The sequence below is a fragment of the Chelmon rostratus genome, chromosome 19 (genome assembly GCF_017976325.1).
Source record: "Chelmon rostratus isolate fCheRos1 chromosome 19, fCheRos1.pri, whole genome shotgun sequence".
NCBI classification, from domain to species: domain Eukaryota; kingdom Metazoa; phylum Chordata; class Actinopteri; order Chaetodontiformes; family Chaetodontidae; genus Chelmon; species Chelmon rostratus.
The window spans coordinates 7,803,110-7,827,546 of NC_055676.1; the positions used below are offsets into that span (position 1 = coordinate 7,803,110).

At 40.7% G+C, this 24,437-nt stretch overlaps 1 protein-coding gene across 1 annotated transcript in view; it reads left to right on the forward strand.

Annotated features, from left to right (window-relative positions):
• The window catches only part of arrdc1b (arrestin domain containing 1b), a 35,816-nt gene extending 12,091 nt beyond the window's left edge, over nt 1-23,725 (forward strand). Inside the window, exons 2-8 of the mRNA XM_041960782.1 lie at nt 5,956-6,066; nt 12,468-12,518; nt 17,269-17,423; nt 17,830-18,012; nt 18,552-18,728; nt 19,431-19,893; nt 20,909-23,725. Of these exons, the coding sequence (XP_041816716.1) occupies nt 5,956-6,066; nt 12,468-12,518; nt 17,269-17,423; nt 17,830-18,012; nt 18,552-18,728; nt 19,431-19,893; nt 20,909-20,973 (1,205 nt within the window). The 3' untranslated portion in view covers nt 20,974-23,725. The remainder of the gene's footprint in view (nt 1-5,955; nt 6,067-12,467; nt 12,519-17,268; nt 17,424-17,829; nt 18,013-18,551; nt 18,729-19,430; nt 19,894-20,908) is intronic.
• Nucleotides 23,726-24,437: the final 712 nt, after the last annotated feature.

Sequence of the window (24,437 nt, forward strand, 5' to 3'; positions counted from 1 at the left end):
GTTTTAGATGTATTCAGGGGACAGAGGCTCAGTGGCTGTCAGTTCATTTTGTTCTTTGTCCTTCACAGCTGTTAATTATCTGTATAATTATCTTAAAACTCCTCCAGAAAACACCTTTTCTGCCTGAGCTTTGACCTCACTGGTAAAACGAGGCTTATAGAGACATGACCAAACAAAGTTGCCTGTCATCTTTGTGCAGTGTCGTTATGTTGGAAATAAATGTGTTGACTCCATGAATAATGTAAGCACAGGATGATCTGTCCATCAAAACTGGACAAGTTGGGTCTGACAAATACACATTTTTGTTTAAATTTCTAGTTTAAAGATGAAGGTCCTTCATTGTTACCTTATCACCTCAGTTATAACAAACCTATCCGGCTAATTGTCAAAATTGTTCAAGCACTATGCTGCCAAATTATGTCTCAACTTGTTTATAATTTAACAGTCTCATTATCAAACTTTACTTGACCACAGTTGAAACTGCTGCATCTGCTGCAGGTTTTGTCCAGTCCAGTCTTATCACTCAGACGCTGCTTTGGGAGTTGCTGTGTCTCATTATGCTGGAATGTAGTGACGTCCGAGGAGCCTTTTAACGCATGTGAGGAATGCTGATCAATTCAAGTAATTCGAGCAACCTTTTCAAATCTCATTCATACTCCTGACCCACTTGAAATCCTAGTCGTAGTAAAGACACAGTTCTTCTGTTTTGTCTCAGAGGTCGAGGGTTTCCCATTCTGCCGTGTTCCTGTAAAGTTCAGACCTGAAATATACTCACTGAGGCTCCTTTGTGCTTCCAGCTGTCAGCTGAAACTAAGTGAAAATAAGGAACTGTCATTATTAGCCCAGTTTCCCTGCTTGCTTCCTCAGCAGCCTCCAAGGTGGCTCATTTTTCCCATGTCCTGATGCAACAGGCAGCAAGCTCTGACTGAATGGTTTTATTCTGCAGACAGAGTTCAGAAACAGTTTTTTCCAGGAAAAGTTACACAGTTGTTGAAAAGGTAATATTTCTCACTCAGTGTTCAGTGCCAAGTCTGCAAACATACATTTTGAAAATAAAATTGAAAATAAAGCTAGTTTTCCACTCAAACAGCTTTATTTATTTATATTACATAACTAGCACATATTTTCTCTGAAGGTATGCCCTGAAGGACCAAATTCCTGCACTGGAAGTGGTGGAAGAGAAGTGTTGAAGTTGCAACAGTACCTTGTCAGTCAAAGGTCTGCAACTGATTTTTATTCAAGGTCAGAGGTCCGGAACAAATGGTGATAACAAAATAATATTTAATCAGTTAATTAGCATAACATGACATAACAATCTGATTGGGCCAGCACCAAATAAAGGCAGACATGGCATAGACAGTTCATGCATATTTATTTGTGACTCACACTCAATTAGATAGAAATATAGTAACATAAATGTGCTAAAGCCAAATTCAACAGGCTAACCAGCAAAATAAACAGTGAAGCAAAATTAAAATGGCAAAACTTGCAAGTTCTAAGTTTGAAGTCTGTATTGATCCATCCTTGATTTTTACAGTGAGCCCTGCTTTATATTGGCCCACATGTAGCCAAAGAGTTTTCCACTTGTTGTTGTGGGTGCATTTCCATCAAGTTAATCCACTGGGTCTTCACTTCCTGGGATGGGCGGAGTCGATGAAGACTTTTGTGTTGGTTCATGCAGCCAACAACACTTGAAATTGCCATGTGTTGCTGGTCATGTTACCTTCTGCATGCGTAGAAGAGTACAGGAGTGAGTCTTTTAAATTCTTCCTCAGCTGCTTGTGTTAAGACAACATTTAACATTTGTGAAGTTTGGCTTTTGTTAAATAAAAAAAGAAAACAAAAAAACCCTTTTCAAGTATTTCTTAAAATAAGGTGTCAAAAAAGTAATTTTTTAAAATCAGATTTGGTACCAAGCGTCAGGTATTCAAACAATAACAAGCCAGGTCTAAGCATGATGATATGGTCTGATACACTCCTCAGTTATGTACCAAAATAAGGACTGAGGTTGAGGTGGCAAACACTACAACAGAGAGAGGTGCGGTGTTCCCTCCACCAACTCTGTTTCTCATCTTGTGACATCTTACATTTGGTGTTTTCATCTCTTCTGGGACGTTCTGCCAGCCAGCTGCACTAAATGGATAAAAGGATATACTTTACAGAGGCACGACGGCACAAAACAGATAATAATCTGTGCTCATCTTATTATACACAACTCAGCAAGTTATCTACTTACTCAATGATACTGCGCCTCCCAACTCAACCCAACCCACATCCTCCATGACCCACCAGCACCTTGTTGTAACCCACATCACACAACCCTTTGATACAATAAAGCACAGCAGTCATGTTGATTGCAACTTCTCTCCTGGATCTGTCTGCCCACACAGTCTAATTGTAAAATCTAATGAGTAGTAACACCAGGATCACCTCCGCCTGCACACACTCTCATTGAACCGTGGGGAGGACCTGGACCGACTCCACTGTGTTGGCCACAAATCCAGGCAGCTGCTGAGTCAGAGCATGCTCTGCTGCTGGCTTCCCTCTTACTAACGAGTGTCAGTCTCCCTCAGGCTGTGTTTTTTTCTGTAGAGAGCTGGCCCCTGGCGTAGATTCCTGTGCTGGCAGTTGCAGGGTCTGATCCATAGCTACTGGTGTGAATTTGACAAGTTGGAAACTGTCAGTTGCAGGATTTCAGTCTTTAAACCTAGGCACTGCAAATCACAAATTTAGCAAGAATCTGGAGCTTCACAGAATATTTCTTGCCTCAAATTGATCTGGATGCTGATTTTGGACCAGCAGTTACAGAGTAAATGCCTATTGAGCCAGACCACAGTGACTCAGGAGACATTTGTGTGCTAACTGTGTGCCTGCAGAGTTGTGATATGAATCAGAAGCTGCACTGTAAGTGTGGTTCACTGTACCAGGAACCACATTTAATAGTTCACCCTGCGTGTCTGTGCTTGGTGTACTGATGTTTCAATAATTAGGTCATACTTTGCTTTCCTCTTAACATTCATTCATGGACATATGATTATACATGTATAACTCTGTATGTAAGAGTCTTGTGTGTGCGTATGTAGAGATGACCTCTGCAAAAATCCCATGACGTTATAATAGAACCAGGCAAGAGACTCAAGGTTAAGTTTTAGACTCCTGCCGCCCTCGTGGCAACATCTCCATGTCATGATGAGCGTCTCATCGAACGCATCATAACTACTCCTTGTCCACGTGGCTCCATGTGTCTGTGAAGAGGCCGGCCCATTATTCAGCGGCAGACAGCCGGTCTCTGCGCCAAAGCAGCCCATCTCTTATGACACAAGTGTTCACTATTCAGCCCTGCTACAGCCGCCCTTCCTGCTGCTGATGCTGCTGCTGCTGCTGGGGATATTAACAGATTACCCCTGCATTGACCTTTCATGGGCTTAGCTCTTCACTTTTCCAGAACAGACAGCTGTAAACAATATCTCGACTCTGTTTTTTGTCATATTTATGTACTTTACACTTAAAATGTTGCTTCTGCGAAGTGTAATGACCCCAGAAAGCTCACACAGTGTGTTAATGTGGAGTACAAAGGTATTATTCCTGCCCATGAATGAGACAGATGGCTGGAGGAGCAGATTGCAGGGTGTAATTAATGACCAAATAAATGGACGTTAGTCTGTGTCGCTGAAGGGCATTGCTTTGTTTTGTGGGCTGCAGATTTTGGTTTTGTTTTTACCGGCAGCAGAGGTCCCTCCCCCTTCCCTCAAACTGCGCCAGCAGTCCTGCCGGTGTGGCGAGCACAGCCATCTGCCACTTTCAGAGAGAGATAGTGTTTGTGTGTGTGTGCTCAGTGATGCCAGCACAGGATCCGTGGGTGCGAGCCTGTGATTGGTCAAACACAATCTGTGGAATGATATTTTTTACATCAGTGCCTGTTGGGGGGGGGGTTGCCTCCGCACCAGAGACGGCCACCCATATGTATGTCTGCACCTGGCACTTGGACTCAAGGATGAACTGGTTAAATTTTAGTGGTCAAAGGTCACTGTGACCACACACAACACATTTCTGGCCATAACCCAAAAAGTAATATGCTAATTAATGACAACATTTCACACAATGTCTCACAGGATTAAAAGGTCAAAGGTCATCTTTGCTGTAACATCATAATATTCTACAAAAACACTTCTGGCCATTATTCAACACCATGACGCAGGAACAGAAGGGGAGATTGTGACCATATTTCACATTTGGTCAGATACTGAATTGGTGTCCACCTTGACCGTGGGGATTGTATAGATCTACTTAGTATATTAAATGTTAGAAAATAATGAAAAATGCCTACAGATATTCACAGTGGCAAAGCAAATTTAGCAGATTTAGGACACATTCTTGTTATTTTCTCAATAAGCAGTTTCTCACTTGAACCAGCAGAAAATTTATTATATCCTGATATACATTGTGTACGACACCATATGAAATTACATATACTGTGGTAGAGGATTTATACATGTCACCCATCGTTACTGTCAAGCACAGGAAGTTGTCACCAGATCCTTGGTCACATCCTTATTCTCGTTTACCTCTCGTTTAAGTGTTGTTCATTTTCTGTATTGTCGGGGTAGCGGTGCACAGCTGTTTGGATTAAAACAAAATTTGTCACATGGTAAAAAAAGCTAAAAACAGGAGACGTTTAATGTGTTCATCTTGAATTAAGTAAAGACATTGTGGAGTCACACTGGAAGCACTAACAAAACATTAATACTTAGCCCTATCTATCTGTCTATCTGTCTGTCTATCTGTCTGTATGTCTGCCTGCTTATCAGAATGCTGAGATAACACTGCGGCTGGGCCATCTTTCTGTTTAATCCTCTGGCTTCTGTCACAGTTCTGGTGTGTGTGTGTATGTGTGTGCATCTGTGTAAGTGTTTTTGTGTGTGTGTGTGCGTGCATTACCAGAGGGTTTTCATTTCCTCACAGACAGATCAACAGAGAGACAACAGGGAAACACGGAAAGAGGGGGGGTGATACAGAAAGAGAGAGGCTGCGTTCACGCTGCAGAGCTGCAGTGCTGTTCCTGCTGCTCACTTCTGTGTTCTTCTTCGTCGATGGACTGTTGATGTCTGTCGCAGAACATATCAAGCACCAGTTTTAAACTTTTGAAGGCTTTTGTGTAGAGTAAAAATCTTCTTGATCTTTGAATCAGGCTTGAGAAAACGATAACATCATTTCCTGTACAGTGAGCAGCAGCACACAAGAACAACTCTTGTGTTAACCTCACCCATCTGGCTGCAAAATAAACAAAAAGAAAGTTTTTTCATAATTTTTCTATATTAACAGTAATCTTAATATGACCTCATCTTTATCTAACCTGTTGCTTGATCACAAGAACTACCGCCATCATCATCCCAACAAAACGCAGGTCTGACATGAGGCAATAGGTGAAGAACAACCACTGCCATCATCCAAATCAGTCCAGCATCCAGGCTTTCAATTACAGTAACCGCTTTAGTTTCACAACAGTTCCCTGATAAAGTTACTCCTCCTCTTTCATCTGTTGATATAAACACAACCCAGAGCCTATTGGGATTATTTACCACTACAGCAGAACAAACATGACCTGCACCACAGGCCAATATTCATTTGGCCTGGTCTATATTTTTCATACTGTGGTGCCCAAACTCATTCGTTCCAAATAACATCAATATGAATGTTGATTCCCATGGAGGCGCTCCCAGCATCGCTTAGGAAAATTATTGTTTTGTTTGTTGGACAAACAAGACATTCTGGCTCTGGGAAACTGGTGTCTTATCAAGAAAGTAGCCAGCAGATGACTAAATAATGATAACCATTAGTTGCAGGCTGATGGCCATGTTGGATGTTACTTCTGCAGTAAATAAATACCAGAAAACCTGTAAAGGACCATTTTCTGTAATAGTACAATGACTCTTGTTTTTTCTCCTCTTTTCACAGCCATCAAGGTGAACTGTCAGGGCTCATGTGGAATCTCCAACAAAATGAACGACAGCTCGTGGACTCTGGAGGAGCAGTACTTCAACAGCACGCTGTCTGTTGCTGACAAAGGTGACGACCCAAGAGCAGACACTTCTATTTGTTTCCAGGCCGCTCTTATCTTAATTCATACAGGTACACTCTGAAAAAACATGAGGGCTTGCTACTTACTAGATAATTCATCTCATGTGTACTACGGTGAATGGAAACCAATGGCTGCCTGGAAGTCAAGGAAAACACTAAACATTAAACCATCTGAGCCTGAAAAAACACCAGTATAGTCGTTTAACAGTTCACATGCATGTGACGAAGTATAATCTGCTCAAAATTCTATATATGATACACTGTTAACTGTTTTTTCCCTCTCCTCTGAGAGCGCTGAAGTGTCAGCACCTCCTCATTTCTGTCATAGAATCACTGTATGACGTGACTGAAACCTCCTGCCTTTCACCTCATTTGGTTTATGGGAAATCTGCTGCAACAGGCTTAATCTCTCTGTGGCAGCAGCAGGCTTTTGCAGCCCTGTAGAAAGGAGTTACAGCCTCGGTCAATCAGAGTAGCAGTCCCATGCAGGGATGTTCCAGCCTGCCTCTCTGCGTGCCGCCTCCCTGAGGTGAGACATGGTCATCGGTGTCCAGCAGTGTCTGATGAGAAGGTTGGACATACTCCACAGAGGACAGGTTTAGATATTTTCCCTCAGTCTCTGGGCACCATCCTGCTATGTTGCACTGAGGCCCTGCTCTCCCACAGAAATGAGAGCTTATAGGACCTTTTGTTGTGAGTCTGATTTTCCTTCTTTTGTACGAGTAGTCGTTACCGCCCACAGCCAGAAGGTGAAATGTGCCAAGCATGCATGATATCTATCGAAAATCCAAATCCACCATGGAACTTAATGACTGTCATCAGAGCATGTAATTCATGCTGGTTAAAACACCCAGAAACAGTTCAATGTTTAACTCTCAGGACTGTGTACACACAGTTGTGTACACTGGTCTGTTGTACTGCACATGATGAAGTGTCTACTTTAGTGCATTTCAGCTGGAAATATTGTACTTTTTACTACACTACATTTAAGACAGGTATACTTTCGAGTTAACTTGCATATTATGCATTTACATAAATATGATGTGGTGGTAATTATTACCACCAACTGCATATAAACTTGTTCAAATTAGCTTTACCCGCTAAGACTGCAAAGTACTGCTTGATAATGCAGCAGTTTTAAGAATCCAACAAAATAATACACGGTATGTAAAATACGCTGATCACACATCAAACACTGGTATGCTGAATAAATGGGCTGAAATCAGCACACAGACCGCCTAAATATCCACAGAGATTGTCTCATTTCTTTACAAAGGAAAATGAAACGCCTGAGTGAACTGAAGAAGCTCTGTTTTTGGTCTCGAACAACTCCTAATGGAAATGTGTGGCTCTTAAGCTGTTAAATGCTCCACTATGTTCACCAGCTCGTTGCTAACTGTGTCTGTCTGCTGTTGGAGCTGAGCACATGGTGCACTGTTGGTTTTTAGAGCTTTTTCACTGACAACAGCTGCCCTTTGCAAAGGAGCAGCAAACTAAAACAGTAAAATTTTGGGCCAGACAGCTAAACAATAAACTGAAACCCACAATAAAGCTCTCAAGTACTTTTATACTATGGTGTTGGTGTTGCTACTTGTACTGAGGTAAAGCCTCTTTGTAGAATAGAGTTGAATGCTATGTTATCCGATGTAGAATTTCTGTCAGAAAATACCATAAAAATACTGTTAAAACCACTCTCTACCAAAGAAATTATCCACATAAAGACTAACAAAGGTGGATTGGTGGATTCACAATTTCACTTCTATTGTATTGAGATTGTGACATATGGTTAAGGAGGAAACCAAACTAGACACAATAAGCCATGACCCTTTGATCTAAAATTTGACCTGTGAGTAAACTAAAAGATATTAATTCCACTTGTTTAAAGTGTAACTCTGCCTCGCGTCGACATTGCGCTGTTATCTTGGAGAATTCAGAATCCGTTAGTGCTCTGGCCCATTTCAAGATAAACTAGCATAGTTGAAATGATGCATTAAACTGGATATTTTGAATTATGAAACACTGTATCATTTGATGTGATTTTGCCCCGTTGATGTGAGTGAAATCGGGACTTTTGTTCTATGTAATGTCAATCAGAGAAGGGGAAATTAGGCTTCAAAGCAGGTACAGATTACTCAAACTGAGCCAAGAAAGAGGCGCAAACATGGAACACACCCATCTCACACAGTAACAGGCCAACCTTCACAACGGTATGAACTTTAGTCTGCGTGGTGCAGGAATACAGGTCTTGTGTAAGTATTAAAAAAGAGAGACATTTACGTTATCTGTTGAACTTTCAGAACAATTACTCTATCATATATTCTGTTACTGTCAAAATGAATAAAATAATAAGTTACATGCAGTATACTGTGTTAGAAGGCCAAGTCACAGTACACCTTTGCTGAATTATGAGTAATACTGCGAAAGAAAACACTTGGTGGGTATGAAACTTCAACACTTGGACACACCTTCTGGTGTGCAAAGACTTCACAGTAATCAATATGAGAAATAAGAAATAGAATCAAAAATACCACCATGCTAACACAAAATGATATATCATTGAAGCAAGAGTAAAACTCATTCATCATCTCACACAGTGTGTGGTAAAATGCCAGGAAAGCCACACTCCAAACAGAGGAGGGCATAAATAATTCATTACACACCCTCCCTTTGTGCTCCCCTTTATCTCTGCCATTTTCCCCATCCCATTCTCTTCCGAAAATGGGCTGCACTGCCCCCGAGGGCCGAGCGACACAGGGAGAGCGAGACAGGAAGGGTGACAGAGGACCACCGCGCACACACAAGCGTGCACACACTCTTACACAAAACAGGCGACGCTCACTGTGGGTGACTGATAATGTGGTATGCCACAGATGCTTGACGGTTGGAGGAGTGAAGACCAGTGATGTCAGCGTCCGCTCTTCATCCTGTCGCTGCTCTCAGTTAATGACCTTCAGGGAATAAAGATCTCCTTCCCACTGCAGTGGGACAGCCGTTTGATTGTGGTTTCACTGTAGTCTTGTTTGAGAAACACACAGCTTAATATCTAGACTGTACTTGAGGCAGACTCATTGTAGCATTTCCCTTGTTTTCATATTTTATGTTATCCATTGATGATGCTTTGCACGTCTGTGCCCTGATCGTATTGCATTTGTGTGTTTGAAAAGGAATTTAATCATCAGAACTGCAATTTCTGCAAGTAAAGCCATAACAGTATTGTTGTCTGTTCTAAATGAGAACAGACTTTAAACACAGCAGCATTATTAAGTGCAGTATCTTTTACATATCATCTTCCATTATATTTAGACAACATGTGGCAAAAAAGCATAACTAAGGAAAGAAAACGTATAAAGAATCAAAGGCCTTTGTTATTGTTATTAAGTTGAAGGATGATTGGTTTGTTCACATTCAAAGAACTACAGCTCCCATGGAGCTTTTCCACTGGTGCAGTAGAAAACCATAACTGTGAAAGGTCCACATTTTGTCCTCATTTTGGCATCAAAGTCATTACTATTCATCCTCCAGGGTCCACGAACTATAAGTTTTATGGAAGTATTTTCATGTTTACGTTATTAAGTTCAGTTTAAATGTTTTTTTGAAAGCTGGACTCTTGTTTTTAACTTGCAAATTACTGATATTGCTGATATGTTTGTTTTGTCCCTCCAGTGTAACGCTGTCTTCTTTTATCCATTAGTGCAGCAGGTAAAATGGGTTTAAATTGTCTATGATTCATCTTAGATTAGATGGATAGTCAAATGGGGTTAGTGACCTGAGGTTGAGAATCTCTTACAGCTTGCTCTATAGAATATGTAAACTAATCTACCTCTATGCTAATCGTTTTCTTTCATTGTGCCATTAAAAAGTTTTCCTGCCTGTACCTGTGTTAGCCAGGCTCTGTGCAGTTGAATATACAAAGTGGCTGTTGCACCTGCTCAGTGCTGGTTCAGAGCACGACTGCTTCCTCTAGCACTAAACATGATGCAAATGAACACACACACAGCGCTTCCCCTCAGGAAACTGAGACCAGCGGAAAAAGTTGTGCCTGTCCCTAATGAGGTGAGACATGTTGCTGTCTTGAAGAATTTAATTGGGCTGTCAGCTCATCTAGAGAATTAATAACTCAGCTGGCTCAAGGTGCTCTCAGTGTGACAGGGATGGAAAAGCCCATATTGGTGCTCTTGTTCTCAATTTAGCAGAGCTTGTGAAGTAAACAAGTATGAAAATTATTACAGTATAAAATCAATAGAGCAAGAGGCCAAATTTGAGTGAGTAGATCATTGCTGAGTTCAGAGCTACAGAGTGTGTAATCAAATACAATGAGTTGTTTTGTCGGCCCTGTAATAATTTCAAAGACTTCATTTCAGTGTGACACACAGACAGACACATACAGTAAACGCATGTCATGTGTTATGTATCATGATATTCAAGGCTTTGTATATCTGAGGACTTTGTGAAATTGGAATTTGGTGTCCGCAAAGCCGAGTGGAAACTTTGGAATCCATGATAAGCTCGGAAAACACTAAAAAGAAAAGAAAAGAAAGAAGAAACAACAACAAACACAAATTTACCAAACTCAAAGTTTTGAAATTGCTCCCTGGGTGGAGTGCTGTAGCCAGCCGGTGCCATTTGTGAACGCTGCAAGCAGCATAATAACCCAGTGAGATGAAAGAGCTTCTATTTCATGAGTAAAAATTCTTATTCAGACAACATGTACTTAACAGAGTTTGTTTTATTCCAAAACGCCTCTTCGTACTTCAGTGCATTTCCTGTTGAGATCCTCAGAATGCCTCATATGTTTCTGAAAACACTACGAGGTCTGCTTCAGTTTACCTGTGCTGCTTGATGGAACCCTGAATCCTAATGCGTAAAAATACATTTTAATTCATTTTCTCTATTATGTATCTATGTATTTACTTTCTATTATGTATAGTCTGTGTTTCCAAATTCTGGTTTGAGAGTAGGTAAAAGGTATCGCACAATCTGGCTCCATGTGTTATCTTGCTTAGAAAATGAATAATATATGTGTGACCAGTTTCGAAGGATAAACAGAGTTGTTGCTTTTGATCTTATTGTCAGATTTGTTGTCAGGCAGAAAAATGTAGAGTGAAAATGTAGAAGGCTTTCCCTTTAATCTACAAGGGCGGACTTGGCACAATGGTGTTGACCTGTAGATGTTTTAACAGGAGAAAAATGCACTCAGTCTTGGGTCGATCACTGCTGGTCTCACTGTGCTTGTAAATCATTGATTCAGTTGCTGAGAAATGCTCCAACTTTGCCAGCTACACAAGCAACAGTTCATCACTTCCTCTGATGCTGGCTGATTGGTTTCAGTCGCTAGTTTAGTTCGCTACGGAAGACGTCTCGGCTTAGCTGTCTTTGAACAGCAGAGGCTGTTTGTCTCAGAAACTCCGTCCACTGGGAAAGTAGGTGAGCCCCACAGGCACAGGCCCACAGGCCATTGTTTACAATGGGATATGTGGAGTCGAAATAGATCCAAACAAACTCACCAAACTCTGCATGTGTACCCGTGAAAGTCATTAGCATTTTTATGCCTCAGAGCCAACGACAGCCGTGGCTGGAAACATTATGTTTTCAGGTTGTCTGTGCATCCACCCATTCGTATGTCTGTCTGTCCAGCCGTCTGTCCGTCCATCCCATTCTAGTGGACACTGTATCTCACGCCTTAAGGGAATTTTTTCAACTTTGGCACGAACTGTGTGTGGTCACAGTGACCTTTGACCACACACAGCACATTTTTTGGCCATAATTGAGGAATTCATATGCAAATCATGATAACATTTCACACAAATGTCTCCTAGGATAAATTTATGAGGCGATGACAGTTAATATTCAAAAGGTCAAAGGTCAACTTCACTGTGAGATCATAATGTTCTGCAGAAACACTTTTCTGGCCATTATTCAACACCATAACTCAGGAACAGAGAGGGGAGGCTGTGACCACATTTTACATTTGGTCAGACACTGAGTTGCTGACAGTAATCTTGGGAGTCCACCTTCAAACTGTGGTGACTGGGTTGAAGATGTGTGTGAAGCATCCACTTATCCAGTTTGTAGTTTCTGTGCAGCAACTTCCATCCTGTACTTCTCTGGAAAAATAGTCTCAAAGTGAAGACAGCATGTTTCTCATTGGAAATTATTCAATAGAATCATACATGTCAACATAGTGATAACTTCCATTTCACCAAAAAATACACTGAATTCCTTTTATTGAATTCCTTCCTCCTTAGACTTCATTACATGTATTATATGAGTCTGCACAGGTATGAATGTAAATGTAGCTTGACTGGTTGATGGAGGCAAATAACCAGCAGGTAGTAGGTAGTTGTAGTTTTTTTGTTACTGTGAAACTGATAAACTTTCCTCTTTTACAGGAACTCTGGCACCAGGCGAACACAGTTTCCCTTTCCAGTTTCTCATTCCAGGTGAGAGTGTGATTAACCTCGATGACCTGTTTAACCTCATTCCTCCAATATTTGGGGCACAGCCTCAGTTCCCATGATAGTTGGACCTGCTTTATCAGTGGGCCAGATGACGTCAGTGAAAGGAGCGTACAGGTGTGATAACGTCTGATAACACTGGACTTTTTCTAGCATGTGTACTTACAGTGTTCAGCCTTAAGTCCTTTGTCTGGGACACAAAGCAGACGCATGCAGATCTGTGATACCAGCGTTGTTTGAAGGATCATTGCGCAGTTAATGTTTTAAAGATTTGAGAGGAACACGCCCATTATGATGTCTTAACATGATAATGCACCTTTATTCCACACATCACTTGTTGACTTAGACCTAGTTGACAAAAAACTGCAACGCCACAACCGTCCAAATAACACAAAGATCGTTTTAACATATTTGCCACCTGTGAGACCACACAGTGTCTGTCTGGTATCTTGCATTCTCTCAGGCGTGGGCTGAAACACAGTGGGAGTTCGGGTTATTTTTAGTTCCCTCTCCTGTTGTGCAGTCACTGTTTAATTGGTCTTCATGCCCCCATGCTTCGCCCCCCACTCCTTTCAGGCTCTCAGCTACAGCACAGGGCATGTTAACTCTCCTGTTGTGATAAGTGGCTCTTTGGAGACTCAAGTGTCTCCTAATGCCCCCTGCTGGTGCAGCAAGCAGACTGACGTGCTCTTTAATATCTTAAAAATTGACTTGAAGCAAATCAGGTCTCTAAGTAGAGTGAGCCAACCTGACTTTTTGACTTTGTAGAGTAGATGATGATGATGATGTTGAGGAATGATGATGATGAGGTTTTTATACCCTTTAAGAAATGTTCGTGTGTCAGGATGAAAAAATGTCAACATCAAAGCACATAGAAAATATGTACAATGAATGTTGGTATTACATGTGAACACTGAGTAACTTAAGAGCATTTCCAGCTCAAAGACAGAGAGATAGAGGCTGTAAAGTTTGTTTAGATGTGTGTTGCAGCGTTTGCACTGACAGTAATGGGTCAATGTTGTTTTTAAGGGAAGTAAAAAGTGAATAATTCATATAAACCCATGACTTTCATTTAATGCAGATATGGCAGGTACAGTGCAAACATTACAACGGTGGTGTTTCAGCTCCTAACACCGTGCCAGAGTGTCCTTGAGCAAGTCACTGAACCCCAGTTTGCTCCTGCTGTGCAGGTCAGCAACTTTGTGGCAGCTCAGTCATCATCAGTGTATGAAAGTGTGTGCTTGGATGAATGAGAAGGGTTGTAAAGTACTGTACACGGTTGTTAGGATAAAGGTACTACATGAGTGCAGTCAGTAAATCCTACTGTTATGGAGGTTGTAATGTTGAGTTTTTGTTGAAACTGTTTTAGATAAGTGTTGATTCAACTTTATGGTCATTTTGTTACTGAACATTATAAGCTTTGGCTGGAGGGAGAGCAATCAACAGCCACAAAATATTAGCAGCTAGCTTGATAGTAGAGTACCTTGTACCTTGCATATCTTGTGTTTTTTATATATTTGATATCTTACTGCCCTTTTGTATTTATGGCAAATCAAGTCATTAAGTCTGTTATTTTGATAACCACTTTGCATTCTTTATTTGAGGAAAAGTTAGAAAATAAGCAGAAATGATGAAGGTTGACAGATAGGTAGAAGATCAATGAAAATGTTTTGAATGTTTGTTTCTTCAGCTAGTTAAAGGAATGGATAAGGACGTAGCAGGGCGTGGTCTATGCCTCATTCAAAACAGAGTGAGAAAACAAGGCTTGTCCTGCAAATGGAAAGAAATGAAAGACCAGGTGGAGTTGATGGATAATTGGAATAGTTATAATTACAATAAGTTCTCTTTCTAATCAAACATCTTAAGATATGAATGGAAAGCACTGTTCTTGCAACTGCATTTCTAACATTTTTTATGTCGAATGTAAACCATATTATGTGATATGCTGTTATGTGATATTACTAGAACCACTACAGAAAAATTGCAGGTGAACATTTGATATCCAGAAATTGACATTATAGACTCAGACCCTATCTGTCTAACAATTTAGACACAATATGGCACATTGGCCATACACAGTCCAGCCATATACTAGACTGCGACATTTTCCTATTTAACAAAGCTGTACAGGGACTGAATTTTCCTCTGATAAGCCCGGCTTGTTTATCTGGAGTTTAGGCATCAGGTGTTGTTCTGGCCTGATCATTTCTAACTGCAGGAACAAAGAAAATGAAATAGAAGAGGAAGGCGTGGGCTAAGATGAACTCAGTACAAGGACACTTAGAGGGATAAATAGGGTAAGATGAATGTGGATGGCGTCATTTCAAAGAGACATGAGATACGAGTTCAGGAAGAGACGAGAGAACAAAGGAGATGAAAACAAGTGATACACTGTAACAGCGTGCTATAAACCTTTGTAGATGAGCATCTGCTAACTCTACCGTGTAAGCATCCTTGTTTTCATAGACATAAACAGAATAAAAGAGAATAACCAGTGAGCAGCTGATTATCTGATTCTATGGCAGAAGACAAGGGCTGCTTGAAAAACCCCATATAACCTCCTATGAAATTAAACTGTCAACTGTCATGCACTTCAAAACATCAGCACTGAGCTGGGGGGAGGGTTTTGGATGTGGAGGTGTTGCTAGCTGCAATACAAACTACTACAAAGAAATGTGACCAAGCAAGAACTGCTGAAATCAAATAAAGGGTTAGCTCTAAGCAGGATTTCTTCTCACAGCTGATGTACATCCTTGTTCAGCAAACAAAACCTTTTCTACTTGATCTGCACACTTCTGAAGTCAAGATCTATTTCTTATGTTAGTCAAGTAAGCATTGATTTGGTGATTGACAGGTCAAATGATTGAAGGTTTAAAGTGAACATTTTTTAGACATCAAGGTTACAAATAACCATTGTTTCAATAGTATTTCAGGGACTGTATTTTAACTTGCAATTAGAAACTACATATTGAAGTATCGTCATTTGAGATGGTGTTTATATGTAGACATCCAAACAAGACTGACTCTGCAGTCATGCCAGCAGCTCTGCTGGGTCACAGCAGTGCTTTGAGTTAAATGCTAACATCAGCACGTTTGCATGCTCACAATGACAATGCTTTACCGCGTTCACTATGCTAGTCAGTACTAGACACAAGGTATAGCTAGTTATGCAGGTATTTCATCATAGACCAAAATATTGCACAAATTGAAATTTTGGCCTGATGATGGTGCTAATTCAAAAGTCATCGGCTCACCAAAGAGATAACAACTCATCCTGAGGGGAATACTAGTGTCTGTACCAAATTTCACGGTCGTACATCCCACACTTGTTGAGACATTTCACAAAGAATAGCAAATGTGAGCCTCGTGGTGGCGCAAGAGGAAATGTCAGGACCACCAATCATTAGGATTTATCTTCTGAGGACCATGAACGACTCACTTTCAAAATAAATGTAGCCCAGTTCAATGCAAATGCAAAGACCACTTTTGACATGCAAAACAACAAATGCTTATTAGGTGTCATAGATACATACTCTAAGTTCATCCTGAAAAACGAAAGGTGCCGACATCATTTTGAAATGGAGCTGGCACCTTGAAGTACAGCAGCAGCAGCTCTGGAGGAGTGAGAGGAAGGTCTTTGCCTGAGCTCAAAGGAGCGCAGGAAGTATCAGCAGCCAGCAGCAGCTCAGTGAGCTGTGTCTCCAGGGAAAGTCATCCTACTGCTTCAGTCTGCCCCCGTCAGTCCATCCACAGCTCTGTTCTTGCAACCAAGCTGTCTGCAACAAAACAACACCCACATCTCAAGGCTAATTCTTATTGACAGCAGCAGCAGACTTGTCCCTGGAGTAGCCGCCTGCCTCTGTGACATCTGAATGAGAATCAGGGAAAAAAAAGGACACATTAGAAGAGGGTGAGAGTGGCTTAGCTTTTATGTTGACAACACATTTATCATTTTTTGTACATCCTGTTTTGGAATTTTTATGCAAATTGTGTGTACTTCTCACAATGCCAAGACGTTCTTTCTGTCTGTCCCAAATAGTTATTTTTACTTGCTCTTCTTAAATTTCAGTCCTTCCAGTCTCTCTCACCGCCCTTTCCTCAAGTCACACAAACCACCATCGTCCTTTCAGTTCAAGATGAGATGTGCAGGAATTAGTGTGAAATTCTCCTTTTATCTTGTGACAGCTCTGATGGAGGTCTGCATGGTTGAGGACAAAGAGTTCAGCTCTGTCTTTCCCCTGCTGGTAACAACAGAAAATAAAATCTGTTTAAATGTTAATGAATCTGGCTTTGTCAGGCATTATTGCCATCTTTTAATAATGAACACATGTTAATTGACTGAGCTTCTGTTGAAAAACAAATCTAAACCAGTCAAACCTTTTTTTCTTTATTTTCTTTCTCCCCCCCTCCTTTTTTTAATTCTTATGATTAATAAGCAATGAGATATGTATTTGACTTTTGAAGTTGAATTTATTTTCCTTGTAGTGTCATAAGTTTCAATAAAAAAGACTAGTTTTTGCGATAGTTATGCACATGAAAGGCTGTGTTTCATGTTCAGTTTAATTCAAAGCAGCATTTTGTATTTTTATGGGTTACTGAAGTTGTTAAACCCTGTTTAACAAGTGCTACTTTTGTTACCTATTTATAATAAAGCTAATGTTGGGATCACTACACCCAACATGTGTTTCATGTCAAAGTAATGTCTGTCGTTTTTCCCAATCCTCTCTCTCTTCAGTCGCTGCTCCGACTTCCTTTGAGGGACCCTTTGGGAAGATTATTTACCGCGTGAGGGCGGCCATTGACACGCCCCGCTTCTCGAAGGACTACAAAGCCCAGAGGCCCTTCTACCTACTCAACCTGCTTAACCTCAATGAGGTGCCTGACATTGAAGTAAGCGTTTGGTGCACAAATCTCCCTACTTTTTAATTATCTGTATGCTCATTTTTATTCCTTTCCACAATAAGTCTTGCTGAGTAAACCCAGGAGTGAATAAAGTTGTTCATGTACAGACAGAAGAGAAGACAGGACTTTGAAACGCTGTAATGCATCTCTTCATTTGATCAACCTTTGTCTTGGTTGAGGCTTATTTGATTTCATGCCAGAGCAGGATCTAATTCATCTTTTCTCCGCTGCATTACTTACTTATCATACTCTCTTTTCCCATCAGGACTGTCAGAGTCTTCTGGTTCTCTGGAGTTAAGCAGGAATAAATTATCAGCACACCATTAGCTAATGAGACTTTTTAATCACTGATGGCGCACTAACAAACAGTTATCCTCTGTCTCTGTCTCCGCAGCATCCAAGTTATGCTGTGACCACTAAGAAGTTCAGCTACCTCCTGGTGAAGACGGGGACCCTGATGCTGAAAGCTCGCAGTGACCTGAGGGGATACATCCCCGGTCAGGTCATCAAATTAGCCACTGAGATCCACAACAAGTCTGGGAAGGACACGGGATGTGTACTCGCCAGTCTCATACAGGTAAATTATTGAATATAGTCAGTAGCAGTAATGTTTTTTACCACTGCACCTTTCTCTCGACAGGCTAACTTGGATTTTCAATTCGAGTCGTTCAAAAGGAAATAGATTGTTAAATAAAAGTAGAAAAAATGAGAAACACAGCAACTGACAAAGACCATTAACATTATTTCACCTCTCCAGGCTGCAAATGTGTGTCTTCATAGCCTAGACCCATCCCAAATACTATTGTTATGAGCTCTATTATAAGTGTGCACTGCCCCCCAGAAATTTCCATTTTAGAGGGTATTGACCTTTGAGAAATGTAGTATAACTCTCTGCTGGGACTCTGAAGCTTCAAACATCACCATTCATTGAGCTAATCCTTTCATGTGGGTGCACATAAAGTGTCTCTGTACCTCAAGATAACCGTAATAGAGGTTTTCTTGATCTATTTCAAAGGAACACTTTTTCTTGCAATAAGCTAAGAGGTGGGTGAAGTGGTTTGAAGTCACCGTCACATCTTTTTATGTCTGTGTCTGTGTCTTTTTTTGTCAAACCAGAAAGTGACCTATAAGACCAAACGGCCTCTGTTTGACCTGCGGACCATCGCAGAGGTGGAGGGAGCCGGAGTGAAAGCAGGAAAACACGCAGAGTGGCGAGAGCAGATCATCGTCCCTCCTCTTCCTCAGTCAGCTCTGGCCGGCTGCAGCCTCATAGACATCGACTATTTCATTCAGGTCAGAGAGTGTGCATACTGATCCTCTGAACTTCCGAAGTTCATTTTCCCTTCAGCTAGTGGAGCATACTTAAAGCACAGCACTGTCCCTGCTGCTGTGAACACTGTGGATACTACATGGCAGCTACATAATGGTGCATGTACTTTTCAGCTCGTCCTGGTTTGTTGTCTGACAGGCCAGCTCTCGGCACGCTGATGCATAATACCTTTGTTTACTGTATTCAAAGCTTCCTGAGTGAAACCAGTGAATTACTAATGACGCCCACTCATTGTAAACTCACAATAGAGTACTGTTCCTCTCTCTAATATTCAATATAATTTTTTTTAAACATTCTTACATTAAACATGTAAGAATGTTGTTAGAATTATACCAAATCTATGAAATTATGAAATTCATCCTCATTCAGCAGGAGCTTGCAAAGAATATAAAGAGGCTTCTTCATAGTTCTAATAAAAACATTTTTATCATGTCCCCACTACAAGAACTGGGAATGATCAGAGTGCTTAAAAGTCGCCCACTGGTTCCTACCAAACAGAAATCTCTAAAAACACCTGGTATCATTTGTAATAAGCCTGAAAACTTCCTGGGCATTGTATTTCTTGTCCAACATTACTCAAAATAGGAGTAAATAGTGCATTTGTTGGGGACTTCCAGCAGCGGCAGTGGCATTTGCTCCCTTCCTAAGCCATGTTTGTGTTACAGGTGTCACTGAAATCTCCAGACGCCGTCGTTACGCTGCCAGTCTACATTGGGAACATTGCGGTAAACTTGTCTCCGTCGAGGCCCATGCCCCCCAGTCCAGTCCACTGCGGTGCAACCATCGCGCCCAGTGCGGCAGGCGTGACACCAAGCGCCCCACCGGCGGAGGAGGAGCCAGAGGAGGGGCTGTGTGCAGGGGCCGTGGTCAGTGAGGAGATTTCCACGAAGAGTCACTCTCAGCAGGATCCTTCAGGTCAGCCGGTCACCATGTCCCCCAGCGCCTTCAGCCACGCACCCGGCGCAGCCCTCCCTCCCAGCCACAGACGGCCCGATGCGTCTGCTCCCCTGTTCTGTGTGTCCACCGGGGCCACCATACCTTTCTTCACTGAGGGAAACGTGACTCCTGTCCCCACTTCCTGTTCTCTCATCCTCCCTCCAGAGTACAGCAGCTGGGACTACCCTCATGGTTAGTTCTTCAAAAAATCTGATTGTTGGCCGATAAAGCATTCATAGTCCTTTATCCATTTTATGTCTTCAGCTCAATCAAATCAAGTAATGAGTTGTCTGAAGTTCAATGTCCAGAATTAGATGAACCCTGACTAATGTTGAGCCATGAGTGTTGTTATATGACCTTAATAAGACATACACAAGTTATCTCATAATCACTTGGCTCGAGTCACATGTTAAACAGTAACACACCAGAGCTGTGTGTTCAAAGTTACTATTATCAAACCTGTATGGGTACCTGTGAGGTCATAATGCTGACAAAATCCTCAGATTTCTTTTACTGTGCAACAAAGTTACCGTCAGGTCTGCCCTATGTTAAGCTTGGAACATAGGGCACCAGTTGTTTTGTTTTAATGCTGTCAACACTTTGATATGGTACATGCTCTTGAATACACATACTTTTGCATTTCAAATGAAAGCAAATGACGGATGACCTGACTGCAAGTGCTTCAGTATGCATGAATGCAAAATTCAACTTTGAGTATGTCAAATGTGGTTGCTGAAGCAGTCACAGTTGAAATCCTGCAATATGTAGTCCTATAATATTTCACTCTGATATCAGATCTGAAAGGTGTCAAAACCACATTAAGCACAGGTTGGGGTCTGATTGGTGGCAAAAAAACATATCTCTGCCTGTCTCAAAGGGCAATGAATAATCTACTATTATCTGTAACAAGGCTAAAATTTTGTTCATTCAACAACATATTCCATCAGTTTTGTTGATAAATGCTAAATAGGCATTTTCACTGAGGACACTGGTGACATTTTGACATGTCTCAGTAGAAAAAACACAGGTCCAAATGATGAAATTATTGATGGCTTTATTCCATTTAGCTGCATCCGTTTCAGGGTCCTTCTATTGTGCATGCTGGCTTACTGTCACACTGTCATGACTTACTTAGACACCAACTGCTGGTGGAACAGAGGCTAGCTTCACCTGCATTACTGACTTTTTTTGGCTTTGTGTGTTACAGAGCCCCCACCCACTTACGAGGAAAGCTGCAGTAGCGCCAACTCCAGTTTCAGCAGTAGACAGTAAAGAAGAAGAAGGTGATGAAGCACCGTGGCCACGCCCACCCTTACCTGTCTACACTTGCCTCTCAACAAATCAGGACAGAGACACGCTGGGTTAAAGAGGATGGACCATAACTCCACACCGGAACACCCCAAAGATTGTTTCTATGTCCTGTAATACGTAAAAAGGGATCATATCTTATATTGAATATAAGTTTTAATTTCACCTCGTGTCCCACCAGGTAGTGTCAGACAGAATGGGTGACCATCACTGTGCCTAAAAGAAGTATTTTGGATCATCGTACAGAATTTAGAATATTCAGTGATTGAACGTGTTTCTTTTGTGGGGCAGGGAAAGAACATTTTTTTTCAATGAATTTTTGCATCTGTGATGCCTTGAAAATGATTTTGGTCTACTGAAGGCTCGTGTTTGACAAGATCAAATGTTGGCCTTTTTGCAGTCTTGTTCCAATTGTGCACTTGTTATTGTGGTCCACTGCTGTCTGTTTGTGTCTCAGTCGTCCTCATCATCAGCAGGGCGGAGCTGTCTTCATGCTGGATATTGAAGGGAGAACTTATTGCCAGAGGCTGTGGTTTGATTGTAAAGCTAGTTAAAAGCAGTGTGTGGGACCCTTCTGTGATTATATCATCTTTAAAGTTATTCTGATGGTTGAAGTCTTCGTTTGAGGAAACATGAGTCCCAATGAAAATTGGTGGTCTATGTGTGAATGTGTACGGCATCATGCACTGCTGTCTGTTCTAATGTCTTTTTTTAATACTATCATTAGAGGTTGCCGGTCAGACACAGTTGACAAAATCAATATAGGTTTAAATGTTGTTTTCATTTACATGAATCAATCAATTGGAACATTTACTTTTTTATATTTAAAAATGTTTTGTTTCTAGATACGGTCATTTATGTTGAGAAAATTCAGTTCAACACAAACAAAATACAGACGTGCTCTTGTTTTTATGAATTATCTTAAAAAAAAGTTCTATATCATCTCTGTACCATCACCTTGTGTTATATAGCTGAGAGTTTTTTCTTTGACAGCAGCTTTGTATTCAGAGCACAATGTCTCTGCAGATGAGGCTCAATTTTCCCACAGCTGGATATGAGGACTGCAGTACTGATGCAGTCTTTCTCTGCCCTCTAGTGGTCATCACTAGTACAAGCTTATCTCAACTTGTCCTGGAAGTGGAGCTCAACATAACAGCCATGCAAACTGAAATACTTCACACAGTCCCTGCTTGTGCAATGCACTGACTGGGGGTCTGCTGTATATATTTACATCTCGTTTATCTTATTTTTTCTCCTGTTTGTTGCCTTAACTTCTTTTAGTGTTACATTAGTGAAATGAGAATCCTCTGAAATTTCAGTCTTTGCAGATGATAAACATACATGTGCACAACACAGCACTTTTTACAGAGTGCTTGGGTTTCTGAGTGCATATCTACTGTGTGTGTGTGTGTGTGTGTGTGTGTGTGTGTGTGTGTGTGTGTGTGTGTATAAAATAGAGCTCATTTGGACAACATGATAAGTTCATCTGAGCTCTGTTTTTGCTCAAACTTCATTCATGATTCAGCGTCTGTTCAATTATCTGTTAGACATTTTTCTTTGTCTGTGTACAAGGGCTGGGTGATAATTCAACATTTTAACCTTTTCTAAATTAATTCATCTGAGCAAGTTGTGATTAAAACAAAATGAATTACTGCAGCTTTTGTTTTGCACATTTGAACAGATTGATCTCATGTAATTCTAAACAGTGGAACATGATTCATTCCTGTGAACATCAGTCTGATTATTTTATATCTGATTTTGAATACATTTGTCATATTGTGTCATATATTGATTAGAAAATATCTTTAATTTACAGGTCATAATTATAATGATTTTAACCGTATCCCAGCCCTACTGTGTACTTTTCTGTGGGAAACTAATGCAACTGAAAATCTTAAGCACAACTGCTGTATCAAAAGTTTGTGTGACTTTTCATGTGTTTGTCTTATTTTAGTCACATTTTAGTACAAACTCCACTTCTATTCTGTGAATTCAGAAAAAACTTTGCTGGTTGGCTCCTGACCGTAGATCAAGTTGCCACGTCTTTTCCAGATTTTGTATTTTTATTTTGGAGCTTTAATTTTTCAACTTTCACAGACAAACTGCTTGTACTGTTAGACAGTCACCCAAACAATGGTATTCTGGCTTTATGTTATTCTGAATGCATGCCTTAGACAAACTGGACTCTCACCACCCCTTCCAGGAGCTTGTAACGGACTTTCTTCTTCTCTGTCAGGGAGGACATCAGGATGTGCTCATGCAGCTCTTCCTGTTCTGTCTCCTGTGGACTGTGCTAAGTGCACTTGATGTATACAAATGTAGCTTTTAAAAACAGTAAGGACACTGGAACTGTTGAACTTTGTTTTTATTTTTCTTTTAGAAAATATGTGCAATTCCTCTCATCTCCAAGAATGCTGCGTCAGCAGCAGCTCCCTGAAGTCATTTCACGCTGCCTTTATTGATCCTAATTCTGTTGAATTCTTCTCCACCAAAAGGTACTATAGCTTTATGAAGCCCCACTTGTTCTGTGTTACTTTTCATTCTTCCTTCCTCACATATTGATGAGTGGTGTCTGGTTTTGTATTTTTCTACTTGTAAACTGTTTACAGGTGCAGTATGCAGATACTAATAGTAGCACCTCAATCAGTAAATGTAATATTTCAACTTACAGTGCAAGTTGTACTGTACAGTTTAACAATAAAATTATATGACAAGAGTCAGCTTTGTGGTTCTCAAATGGGACATGCCTCCAAAGCATGCCCCCCCCCTTCCCTTTGCTTATAAAAAACTATGAGCATTATAGCAAGGCAATTCAAAGTGCAATGCATAAGAGCAAACATTAATGGCTTATTATTTCTCTATTGTATTAATAGTTTATTTTAGATTAAAAAGTGCATTGACACAGCTGATCCATAGCCAGATCTAAGTGTAAATAGTCTGTAATTTCTAAATTCTCATTTGTCCTAAAAACTGATCATACGAAAAGGCAGCCAGTAAAAGCTGTTCAATGGTGATGAAAATCAGATGAAGGCCGGGGCAGCAAAATACATCATCCACTTTGCAATAATAATAATAATAATAACAATATTGTATTATCCATAAAACAGACAAGTACCAAGAACATTTAAAGAAGTATGTTAAATGAGGGACATAACATGTAAATTAATAACATGGCCAATCTGGTAAGAGCTCTCTGCCAAACATTCAATGCACAGTGAAAAAATAAACAACAGTGTATATTAAAGTCTCCAAAATGTAAATATTGTATCTAATAAAGATTAAGATTTACCATAGCAAAAACATAATCGCAACAAGGCTCTTGCAAAATAATAATCATAGCCGAAAGGCGGCGAATGCCTTCGGCCACCTCCGTCTGTCACGTGATCCAAATAGTTGTTGTTGAAAACGGTGGCTGCTGCGCATGCGTC